This window comes from Esox lucius, chromosome 11 (assembly GCF_011004845.1).
Source record: "Esox lucius isolate fEsoLuc1 chromosome 11, fEsoLuc1.pri, whole genome shotgun sequence".
NCBI lineage: Eukaryota > Metazoa > Chordata > Actinopteri > Esociformes > Esocidae > Esox > Esox lucius.
Genome location: NC_047579.1, coordinates 45,932,966 through 45,945,911, shown reverse-complemented (window position 1 = coordinate 45,945,911; position 12,946 = coordinate 45,932,966). Strand labels below are relative to the sequence as shown.

Genomic DNA, 12,946 nt, shown 5'->3' with positions numbered 1-12,946 from the left:
ATATACAGATAAGACCTATTTAGTCCAGTTGTTCTGGTCTCTTTGTCGTTATTATTAAAGATGAAAATTAAGTAATTTTAGATTTTCATTATTTTAAACTGTAAACAGTAAGACAGTAAGATTGCACATGCATTTGTAAAGTCTAGAAATGTGGGAGATAGTAGAGAGCAGTCTCATTTGAAACTGATGATGATGATGGTCATACGGAAGTTAACTGGTTAATTTTGAGAGTTCAGTGGGTCTGACTTTAAAGAGTAGACTGGTTTGCCTTTTCAAGTGCAAACACACGTCCTTCGTTTAGTGGATGGCTGTCGGTCTACCTCAGTCGAGATTGCTGAAACATAAGGTAGGGCAAATAATGCTGATTTATGGAACTTTCATCATTAAATTATTTAAATTAATCTACAAATGATACTAGCTTTTGATAATTTTGAAATGAATGTTTACAGCAAATTCTTTCTAGAATTTGGGATCTTTATTAAGAATTTATTATTCAAAATATCAAGATTTATATCCAAGCCAAATTGTTTCCAAACAATTCTCACCCAACACATGACCTTGTCATTTAAAAAAATTATAATAATCCATACCTAATCCAAGGTTGATTATCCAATGTAAAATATTTTGGAAATTAGGGACAATAAAATCTAAATTGTGTTATATATTTATCAGCTAAAAATGTATCCAGACAAAAAGAGCCAGACAAGCTGAACAAATGTCCAGAAACAAATGCAATCCATACATGTAGCAAATGTGACTTATTAAGGAAATATAGAATATGAAATATGTGGCCACCAACCGTGATCTGAGGGTCAACTACATAATGTAATATCTGACCTAGATCTTGAGTAATCTGAATTGGGTATATTTGTGCAGAAGCTAAAATAGAGCTTTAGGTTAATATCATCTTTCGAGAAGGAAAGCCAAATGCTTGTTCATTGTTTATTGCAATAAAATGCATGTTTATGAGAGATAATGTTGAGAAGTTTTGGATGAGTAGACTTTACTTCCTCTGCTCTCTACCCCTAGCTGTTATGCACACCATTGTGCTACTGGTGTTGTGGGTATTGGGAACATCACTGGTGTTACCAGACCCTGACACAGGGGGAGAGAAACCTACTGATGAGCCCATTCCCTGTTCCAAGGGCTGCACCTGTATACATGATGACTACAGTCAAGAGCTCAATGTCTACTGCAGTGCGCGCAACTACACCCAGGCCCCCGCTGATGTGCCCATGTCCACACGCTCCCTCTGGCTGGATGGCAACATGTTTACCATTTTACCTGCTGCCAGCTTCAAGGATCTCAGCAACTTGGACTTTCTAAATCTGCAAAATGGTCAGCTGGTGACCCTTGACTCCCAGGTGTTCCGGGGACTTAAGTCACTAGCTCACATCCATTTGGAGCGCAACCGCATCCGTTCATTGCCTGGCACAATCTTCCAGAACACACCTAACCTTGCCTCACTCAGTCTCAATAACAACCAATTGTCCCGAATTGAAGATAAGCTGTTTGCTGGCCTCTCACATATGTGGCTTCTCAACTTGGGGTGGAATTCATTGGCAGTGTTGCCTGAGAATGGATTCCAGGATCTGCATGGCTTGAGGGAGCTGGTGCTGGCTGGGAACAAGCTGGCTTACTTACAGCCACAACTCTTCCAAGGTCTAACTGAGCTGAAGGAGTTGGACCTCACTGGAAACTACCTTAAGGTCATCAAGGCTAATGTGTTATTGAAGCTCACAAAACTGCAAAAGCTTTACCTAGGCCAGAACCAAATCATGTCAGTGGTACCCAGAGCTTTTGTGGGTATGAAGTCCCTTAGATGGCTGGATCTCACAAACAATAAACTATCAGTGCTCCACGATGAGACTTTCCTAGGTCTTCACAGCCTCCATGTACTGCGGCTCTCAAACAACTCCATTAGTGCACTAAGGCCCAGGACCTTCCGTGACTTGCAGTATCTTGAGGAGCTGCGTCTCAGTTACAACCGGATCCGGTCCTTAGGAGAGAGGATCTTTGAGGGGCTTGGGCACCTTGAGGTTCTCGAGCTGGAGCACAACCAGGTGCAAGAGGCCCGGATGGGTACTTTCATGGGCCTCTCTCATCTGGCTGTGATAAACCTGTCAGGCAGCTGTTTCCACAGTCTTCCAGACCAGGTGTTCAAGGGTCTCTTCAAGCTCCACAGTCTTCACCTGGATAAAGGCTGTCTAACCAGGGTCACAACACAGGCTTTTGTTGGACTTTCAGGTCTTCGACGGCTCTTCCTCCAACACAACAACATATCTGTGGTGGAGCGCCAGAGCTTTGTTGAACTATTGGGCCTTCAGCAGCTGGACCTGAGGTTTAACAAGTTAGATGCCCTCACCTCCCACACCTTCTATGGCCTGAAGAACTTGGACTATCTGCTGCTGTCAAGCAACCAGTTTCGTCAGCTCCCTTCTGAGGCCCTTCCGCCTCTGCAGCATCTCTCATGGTTAGACCTCTCAGCTAACAGGCTGGAGCATTTACACAATGGTACCTTGCAGCTGCTGCCCAGACTACGCTACCTAAACCTGAAAGATAACACTCTTAGCAGCATTCCACCAGGTATCCCAGACACCCTGGACCAACTCTGGCTGACAGGAAACCCTTGGAATTGTGACTGCAGTATCCTTCCTCTCAGAGAATACAGCTTGAGGAGACCACAGACTGTCCCCCGGCAGGTGGAGACCCTGGCTGAAGGAGTGGAACCTCACACTGTTGTCACCATCTACAACAGCATAACATGCACCAGCCCCCCAGCTCTTCTTGGCCATGACCTGAGAGATATCAGCGATGAACATTTCAGCAAATGCTGAGGCAAGGATCTATTCAATCAATAATACCAGACATTTTAAAGAAATCAAAATAATTGTTATACCTACAACTTTCACTGTATATTGAGTAAGTTTTGCCATTATGCTTTATTCATCAATATATGTATATATATATATATATATATATATATATATATATATATCTATATATATATATCTATATATATATATATATAGTTAAATTATTTTGGCTACTGTAGTAATTAAGCCCTATATAGTATGTGTGAGAAGTAGATACACTATTGCATTACCATATACATATTTTTTGCAATTTGTAAAATGTTTTATCATTGCAGGGAACACATTCCAAGTAAGCCTACCAGAATAATCTGTGTAAATACTGTATGTTCAGTACAATTAGCTGATATATTTCAAATTAGTCATTTTTGGAATGGATTACTATGAAATGTATTCACATATTTGTTTTGTCCTCTAAATAAATATAAGAGAAAAGGACAGCCTTCTGCTTGTCTGAAAGGATTTCAATGAAACACAAATGCTCAGACTTTCTGGATGGCTCTACTGCTTACATTACACAACCTTGATCAACAAACTTCAAAGCCATTGAAGCCTCTTCAAACATTGCCTGATGGATCTATAAAATAAATCCTGGATATGGTCCGATTTAAAGCACTATAACATGTTTTCACTAATTTAAAATAAAATTACTTTTCAATATACTATTCCCCTGTGCAGTTCTTTCTTATTATGGTCAACATTTGAAAATTATTTACCTCCGCAAATGATTTACTCTATACCGATTTTATGCTTCTGTACTGACATTTACATTTCTGTCAATAGGCACATTTATAAAACCATGTAAACACCAACAAGAAATTATTTAGCAGGCATATAGACAAATAAAAAAAAAACTTGTATAAATGCCAACCATTTTTTTCTTGGAGAGTGGTGCCGCACAGCAAAATATCCCACTGGGTTTTTTTCCCTACATAAAATGTGCCAGAAATAAATATTGCAATTGTTTTGCTCTTAGATGCCCAAAAGCAAGGCAGGGTCTATAAGATAAAAATAATGCAACTTGGTAATCTTCAGTTTCTTTTAGATATTTTTTCTTTTCACATTTGGATATTGTGGGTTACTGTGTGTAAATTAACCCAGAAAAAGATAATTTTACGTGTTTTCATTTCATGCTGCAAGGCAACAACATTTTGAAAGGGAGTGGTGACTTTCTATAGCCACTGTAAATTGTGATGAAAGACACATAGAAATTCATGTTAAGATGTCAGTCATACCACAACTGGATATTATTTTTATTCAACAATCTCAAAACCACAGGTTTGAATTTTTTATGGTAGATAAGTGAGAAAGTACACACTCCCAAAGCAAACCAAACAACTGAAGACTGAAATACACTGGTCAAAGAATTAAGGGTAATCAAGCACAACACCAATTCAATTAAACTTCAGGGATATCAATATCTCCAGTTGGGAAGCATAAGCGATTGTGAATCAATGTCACCTGGTTTGGTGCAAATGAAAAGTGACAGCAGGTGCACTGGAGAGGCAACAGACAATTGCTCTCTCCTTATCCTACCTGACTGATTATGCTGGGTTGATGCCGTAGACGGACATCAACCCAGCAGCAGGACCAGTAATTGCTCCTTTGTGCGAGGAGGAGCAGGAGGAGCTCTGCCAGAGCACAACAAAATGACCTCCAGCGGGTTACTAGTGTGCATTTTTCTGAACAACAGAAAACAACAGACAGGATGAGGGCCTGACATCCTCTAGTAGGCCCTGTGCTCACAGCACCACGCAGCTCAACTGGCATTCGCCAGAGAACACCAGAATTGGCAGGTCCCCCATTGGCGCCCCGTTCTCATCACAGATGAGAGCAGGTTCACACTGAGCACATGTGACAGACGTGAAAGAGTCTGGAGACACTGTGGTTAACGTTATGCTGCCTGCAACATCATCCAGCATGACCGGTTTGGCGGTGGGTCAGTGATGGTCTGGGGAGGCATATCCTTGGAGGGTCGCACACACCTCCACGTGCTACCCAACGGTACCCTGATAGTTGTTAGGTATCGGGATGAAATCCAGATCTTAGACTGGTGCAGTGGGTCCTGGGGACCTCTTGGTGCAGGACAATGGCTGGCCTCATGTAGCCAGAGAGTGTATGCAGTTCCTTGATGACAAAGGCGTCAATGCCATTGACTGGCCCTCACATTCCCCAGACCTGAATCCAATTGAGAACCTCTGAGACGTTATGTATCAGTACATCCGACTCCACCAAGTAGCACCACAGGTTGTCCAGGAGCTCACTTATGCCCTGATCCAGGTCTGGGAGGATCCCCCAGGACGCCAACCACGGTCTCATCAAGAACATGCCTAGACATTTTTGGGAGTGCATAGAGGCATGTGGGGGCCATAAATCCTATTGACTCACATTACAAGTTGCCATGATGAAATTCACCCAAGTTGGAACAGCCAGTGATTTCAGTTGTTTAATAATTAGATTTTTGATGTGAATTTGAATCCAGCCATCAATCAGTTGATGACTTTGGTTTCCATTATTTTGTTCTCAACAAATTACACAATGTACAGTAAAGATTTTTGATATGTTTTGTTCATTGTGACCCACTTTGTGATATGTTCCCCTAATTCTTTTGAGCAGTGTATACAATACCAGTCAAAAAATCCAGTTTTCTTTTTAACAGTGCTTATACAAAAATTTTGCTCCCGCATGACTGTAGTTTATTTCATGATTACATTATAATTATATCCTTGTACATATGGACACGGATTCAACATATTGGAATACTCTTTTTGAGAGCTTCAAATCCTATATTTCATCTGTCGATTCTGATTCCACATCAGTTAATTCACCGAGGTAAATTTGGTTTGATATATGATATTGGACATTACATTTTTATTCAAACTCCAACATCAGGTCCTGTTTCCCCAGACTCAGAAACATGCAATACATTACATGCTTCAAAGTTATGTATTCAAAAGCTTTTTAACAATGTGGCTTAGAAACCCCAAACCACTTTCAGATTTTTCAGAAAGCAAACCCACATGTTGCACAGCCTTTGGACTTTCCCCAAAAAGTTTAGATTTTTTGCTGGACCACATAAGCAGAGCCAGCCTAGAAGAGTGAATGTCTCTTACTGACTGACTGACTGAGTGACTGACTGACTACCCCTTGTTAACTAGCGTAATGGTTAGAGACTATGGAACAACAGGTCCTGCATTCGACTCCTGTCACAGTCAAAACACATTATGCCTTACGATTTGTTCAGGACAGACAAAAGCTTTGCTAGCTACAACCTTCAGAAGCTACATAACAGGAGCCTAAAATAAAACTGTTCTGAGCTTGGTTTCCCAATAGCGTAGCACTTACGATGGTTTAACGTTACACGTAGCCTTAAGTGGGACTTTGTTACGACAGACTTACATCTGTTTCCCAAACCACCACGTAAGTCGCTCTTTATAAAGTGCATCGTGAGTGTCACGTTACGGGAGTTTGGAATGGAATTAGGTCATCTCTGGGGCTTGGAATGAAATTATAACATTCAATTCCTCCCGTAGCTATATAGAAAATAAGTCACATAGCAATCAACATGTGATTGGTTAAATGGGAATATAAACCATAGTGAGAAAAATCTATTCTAATTGTTTGGAATACAAATGGAATGCAAGAGAAAACATGCAATCTGGCATGTTCTTCAATGTTCTTCTTGACGAGGTAGAGGCACTAGCACCTATCCATCAAATAACAGTAGCAGCATGATGCAGGGTTTCAGACTCGTGAATGGTTAATCTTAATTAGCCTGTTTCTTGTTTTATGTACGTTTTTGTCTAAATAAATGTGTCTAAATCAAAACTGTTTTGATAGGTTTTATTTGTTCTGTTGCCTTAATATTAACTGTTTGTGACCACTCCTCTCATGTTGAGGGAGGCACTATTTCACATAAACAGTGAAGTGCCTGTTAAGATCGGTTATGATGGACTAACAAGTGGCCCGGAGCACTCGTTAATTAATAAGCGATGTGCCACTTAAGTAACGATGCTTTCGGGAAACCCACTGATAAAATAACTAGGCACTTATACATGGACATTGGGTTGGATATTGGGATTTGTTCAGAACAGACAAACATTTAGCTGGCTACACAATTCTCTAATCTTTTCACTTGATGAAAAAGTCAGTAATCGTCACCTATATTGATAGATACTCTATCAATGCCATTCACAAATGGCTAATTAGCTGTTAAAACGGCAAGTGGCAAAAGAGGATTTGTTCAGGATGGACAAAGACTTTGCTGGCTACAATTTTCAGTAGCAACGTTATAGGAAGCCTAAAACGAAACTGTTTACTGTTATATTGCGACAATTTCTGGTGGATTTTTGAATTATGTCTTAGAATTTGTTCAGGATAGATGAAATCTTTGCTGACTACACAATTCTCTTTTCATTTCACAAAACTAAATTTAAACGCAATTACTTTTTCACAAAGTATCATAAAACATCACTCAAAGTCGAAAATATTCTACAGTAGGCTGCACAACTTTTACAATCTTTTATTTGATGGAAATAGTACACTTAAATTTATACACACTTTAAAAATGTGAAAAATACTGTTTAATCGCTATTAATATTTCACAAAGTATCATAGAAACTTCCAAGTTCAAAATATTCTACCCTAGGATGGACAACTTTTACAACCTTTGATTTGAATACGGCCGATAGTAGAACCTCGGATTCAGGAGGAACAGTGTGGTTTTCATCCGGGCCGTGGAACACTGGACCAGCTCTATACCCTCTACAGGGTGTTGGAGGGTTCATGGGAGTTTGCCTAACCAATCCACATGTGTTTTGTGGATTTGGAGAAGGCATTCGACTGTGTCCCTCGCGGCATCCTGTGGAGAGTGCTTTGGGAATATGGGGTCCTGGGTCCTTTGCTAAGGGCTGTCAGGTCCCTGTACGACCGAAGCAGGAGCTTGGTCCGCATTGCCGGCAGTAAGTCAGACTTGTTCCCAGTGCATGTTGGACTCTGGCAGGGCTGCCCTTTGTCGCTGGTTCTGTTCATAATTCAGTGTCCCCCCGGAAGAGCTGGAGGAAGTGTCTGGGGAGAGGGAAGTCTGGGCATCTCTGCTTAGACTGTTGCCCCCGCGTCCCGGCCCCGGATGAAGCGGAAGAAGAAGATGATTTGATCCAGAAATCACAACTCGAACCTCCAAAATCCTGCAAACTTTGAAAAAAGTTTTATTGCAATAACTTTGTCAAAACGTTTCATAGAAACTTCATTCCAAGTTCAAAATATTCTCCAGTAGGCTGGACAACTTTTATAATCTTTAAATTTATCAAAAAAGTACACTTAGATTTTAAACACATTTTCAAACTTTGAGTAATAGAGTTTAATCACAATAACTTTTTAAAATGTCATCACAGAAACTTAATTCCAAGTTCATAATATTCTACCCTAGGGTGGACAACATTTACAATCTTTGATTTGATCCAGAAATCCAAAAATGTATCAAAATAGTACACTTAAATCTAATACACATTTTCACACTTTGAAAATGATATCGCAATAACTTTTACAAAAAGTAATATTGAAACATCATTCCAAGTTGAAAATATTCTACAGTAGGCTGCACAACTTTTACAACCTTTAATTTGATGGAAATAGGTCAATTAGATTTTATACATATCTTGTATTTTGTTGTGAAATGGAAAAGAGACATCCTCCCTCTCTAACATTGACATCACTAAGATGCACTGTGTAGGGAATTATTGTCCTACCTAAATCTTTTTTATGGAGAGTGGACACACTCTTTTTTATTGTTTTATCCAAAGCTTTTTTGGACTGTTTGAATCATGAGGAGACATGTGAAGAGGAGACATAGTGGTGAAGGATCCAGATGGTTATTGATTTTAATTGCTCACTTATTTTTTAATGATTTAAAAATATATTTTTTTCCGGCTTTTCTATGCTGCTTTACCAAAAGTGAAAGTAAATCAAGGGGAGGAGATTTGGTTAAAATGCACTGTTGCTGTAATTCAGACAATATCCACAAGGTGGGATCAAGTTCAGCATAAGGCATTGCATAGTGTAATCACTTATTTAGGTCTTTGCCGAATCTACAGGCATACTGTAGATTGTCTTTTTTTTACAGATAGTTGAGCACTGGGATCTACACTCTGTTCTTCTGACTCTTCAAACAGATGGCCACTTTCTGTGAGGCTGCATGTCATACAAACCTCTAGTTGTACAACCAGGTAGACAAATATAACTCAAATATATCACTGATATAACTGTTGTTGTTAATGAAATAATGAATGTAGAGTAACCATTGTAAAAAACAAAATAAATAATGGTCTCAGGTGAAGACAATGTAAGGTCACATGATTATATGGAGAGGATTGCTGCTTTCTGCAAGACACAGTCAGATGGAGATGTTGAAGAAAAATGTCCAAAGAGAACTTCATGGGGTGCATCTGAAAGCACCTCTTCAAGATCATGGCAATTTCAGGTAAAATACTGGATTTTACAAGAGAATTAATAACCTCATGAATTAACATGAACTGTTTGTTTACTGTCCAGAAAGAAATGGGGGATGTGGAAGATCTTGGAAATGGATAGCATCTGAGTTCTGCCAGGAAGCGCCCACTGTTTCTATTGACTTGTGTAACCTTGAGCCTCCTATGAAAAAAACTGGACCATGCAACAGCACTGCATCCCAGCCCATGAATATGTCCAACCCCAAACCACACAGATAAAAGCTATCTGATGAGAATACACTGTCTGAATTAGTGAATGGGAAAGAGTACATTTCCTCTAATAACAGACCCATTTATAGCTCATTACATCAATGAATAGGTTGTGTTCTATGACTCAATGGCTGGGAACTGCTAATTAAGATTATCTGCTTGAGTTTCCTATGTTGTATTTTTTTCTTTCTCCCAGGGAAGCAACTGGAAAGAGTATGTTTCTCAAAAATGTATGTGAGGCAAATGGAAATCGTAATAAGCAATACAGGAGTGATCCAGGTCCAGCAGTTTGTTCGTGCAGAGCCCTGAAAGACAAGGTGCCTCAGGCACAGTGAGGAAATGTGTTTGCCTCCAGAACTGAACACCCAAACTCCCACAATGCAATGTAACTAGAACAGGCCACATTTTTAGATAACCCATGCAAATCAGCAGTGTGTCAATCAAAAAGCCAAAGAAACAAAAGTAGATAAAAAAAAAATTGCAGCTTGAGTGCAGTCGGTCCCACTCAGACCCCAGATTCTGTCTTGGTTCAGTAATGTTTCTATTCACATTTGGTTCTCAGGTATACAAATGTAGGCAGTGCCGGACGCCTGGAGTGTGCTGATGTCCAATCAAGTGTTCATCCAACCCAGACATGGAGCAGGTGGTGATCCTCACCCTGTCTGGCAGGGATGTCCATCAAGGCCTGGACCTGCTACACATGCTCCTGAAAGGCGATGCAGCTGATACTTTACTCACACTACCAATTCTCAAACCACATTATACTGTTATTCTACCTGCTGTTCAGCCATCGTTCTGACTCACAAATGACCCTGACTTGACTTCCTCACTGCTCGGTTTCTCAGGCGATGTCAGGGACGATGGATTTGAGCTGCTGGCTCTGAAAGGGCTAACCACGCTGTCAAGTCGGCAGGCGCGGGACGTCAACCCCTGTGAGGTTGATGATTACAGCTTACAGCTCGTAGAGAAAAGAAAATCCAGTATCCCAAAATATTAGAATAAAAAATGTATCATACGTTGTTCGTTCAGTTATTCTGTGCCGTTGTGCTTTCCAACCGGAGTGCTCTGAACTGGAAATAGATTTGCCCGAGTAAATTTGTAAATGTACTCCTGTCTCTACCAGGCCAGTGTATAGATTGTTTTAAATGCTGCATTTTTAGCGCCTTTTCCCTGTTTTTCCCTAGGATGTCTCTAATCTGGAGGCCTGTGTCTGGTAGATGTGGGCCCTCAATTGGCTCTTGGCTTGCAGATAACACTGTGAAGAGGCTACTAGACTTGCTGGGTCCTGAGGACCCTGCCCATGCGCAGAACCAGTTTCTCTGAAGAGCATGTTACCAATCTGACCAGCTACACTGTGGTATGTATGGTCAAGTGAGTGCCCTCGACCCAGCACCACACTGGGCCATCTTCCAGGCCCTGCCAACAACACGGATCAATGAATTACAGAGTGGCTGAGACTGGCTTCGGAAGAAGATTTTATCATGTTTTGGAGATGTAAATAGCTCATAATTATTTACTTCTGCGGTGTAAGATCGAGGAGCTATCAGAGAGCTGGTCAGGATGTGAAACGGTTGTTCCCTGAGGGTTTATGCTGCAAAAAGACCATGAGAGAGGAGCAGCTGCTTCACAGACAATACCTTGTCTCATTTGCTTTCTGCTTATTTAGAAATAACTGTCTGTGTGACTTACTGTTCTATAAGACAGATACCAAGTGTACGAGCAGATCCTTTGGCATATTTGATCGGTGAACAGACCTTTCTTTCGCAAGCAAATGTAAGCCACTTTTATCATAACTGGATTGAATTAAGGTGAGGACTAGCACCTGTTTAACATTGTAGTCTTCCTGAGTTTTTAAATGGCTTATTCCCTACTTTTATATTGATACAAAACACCCCCTAAACATTGACTTTTTATTAGGACAATGCCGATTGGTGTGGGGCAGCTGTTGCTGAGCTTTGAACTTTGTAAATGTGGCTGTTTGTGTGGGTGGCAACAGGGCCCTTGGTCCACAGTGCTCTCTGCCAGACCACCTGCCTGCTGCTGCCTTCCAATGTGCTGCATCTTTGCCCTGCCCTGCCCCCCCCCCCCCCCCCCCCACACACACACACACTTTGACCTGCTAGAGTAGCTGCTGAGAACTGGTTGCCCCCTGGTGGCCAGGAGGATGAGTGTCCTGGAAGAGATCCAGAGATGCCACATAGCTGAGATGCTGATGGTACTCTCTGAGAGGGATGGAATGGTGAGGAGTGGGGGTCTGTTATGCTGGAGGAGTTTGATAGTTACTCAATGGCACTACTGTGTACAGTAGTTACTCACCACAAAACTCTGCCTGTGGCCTGTCTCCTCTAGATGTCTTCTTTATCCAAGGGCCCTTGTTTTATTGCTGATCTACAGAGAGATAATGTTGTGACTTGCTTTGATTCCATGCTTGAAAGGTAAAGAAAACAGGATATCTAAGAATATGTATAGATTGTTTTATATGAAACATTTCTTTCATAATTAAATGCATATGTTAATATTTTATAGTTTAATTTTGTTCTGTAACATTTACAGCAATGTCTAAACTTGCAAAGGTTGGGAAGATGTTGATTTATTCCAGGACTGAAAAGAAATAAGCTTGTTGTATAAGTTTCTGTTGCACTATTAGGTAATGGCAAATCTCAATAAGATTGTTTGAATAATTTACTTTCTAAGGTATTGGAATGTATTCACCGTTAAGTGCTAAAACCTTTGTTAAATCAGAAGTAAAATAAATGTTGGTTCATTTTTGTCTGAATCTGTTTTAAAGAGGGGAGTTCTCTATGAGATTGTAGTCAACTAAGTACATACATTATTACTATCTTTTTTGAAATGCATGAAACAAATACTCCACACTTTTAAGATAAAAAGTTTAATTCCCAAGATGATTAAAAAAAACTGAAATCTGTAAATCATTGCATAATGTTGTAGTGTAAAACAATTAAACAAGTGTTAACAATATTAATGATACACTACAAGATTTTATATTGATACTTTTTTATTTAAAAGTAATCTGGCCTGTATTAGATCAAGACAATCTATTCATTCATGAAAAGGTTCAAATTTCAACAGGAGAAATCCCATTATTATGATTTCTATAGGGGAATTGAATACCTATCCATGTCCTATGCATCTATACATATAACAAAATAAGGGAAATGTTTTCCATTTGCAATACATATGTCTACTTCCATGGACAGCGTAAACACATCTGTGTACTACATTTTACAGTTAAACACCTTGCTTTATTCTACAGACATAGCTGTAAAACCCTGAGAAAATAGATTTTTCCCCCTCCCCTTAATTACTAAACTAATAAATACAGACTGGAAAACTGCA

The 12,946-nt window shown here is 40.1% G+C and overlaps 1 protein-coding gene and 1 long non-coding RNA gene across 3 annotated transcripts; both read left to right on the top strand.

Moving 5' to 3' along the window:
- Positions 1–258: 258 nt before the first annotated feature.
- igfals (insulin-like growth factor binding protein, acid labile subunit) lies at positions 259–3,533 on the top strand. Its single transcript, XM_010874892.4, has 2 exons — positions 259–346; positions 1,030–3,533. The coding sequence occupies exon 2, from the start codon at positions 1,035–1,037 to the stop codon at positions 2,835–2,837; it is 1,803 nt and encodes a 600-aa protein (XP_010873194.1). The 5' UTR covers positions 259–346; positions 1,030–1,034; the 3' UTR covers positions 2,838–3,533.
- Positions 3,534–8,969: 5,436 nt separating this feature from the next.
- Positions 8,970–11,665, top strand: LOC109616286. 2 transcript variants are annotated; one of them, XR_004576470.1, is made up of 4 exons: positions 8,970–9,097; positions 9,203–9,351; positions 10,152–10,526; positions 10,774–11,665. It is a non-coding gene; the product is annotated as an uncharacterized LOC109616286 (long non-coding RNA). The 2 variants fall into 2 exon arrangements; XR_002197398.2 differs by having other exon boundaries at positions 10,152–11,665.
- The last annotated feature ends 1,281 nt before the right edge of the window (positions 11,666–12,946 follow it).

Excerpts from the sequence above, each read along its gene's own strand:
- igfals (XM_010874892.4), top strand. The coding sequence starts at position 1,035 with ATGCACACCATTGTGCTACTGGTGTTGTGGGTATTGGGAACATCACTG.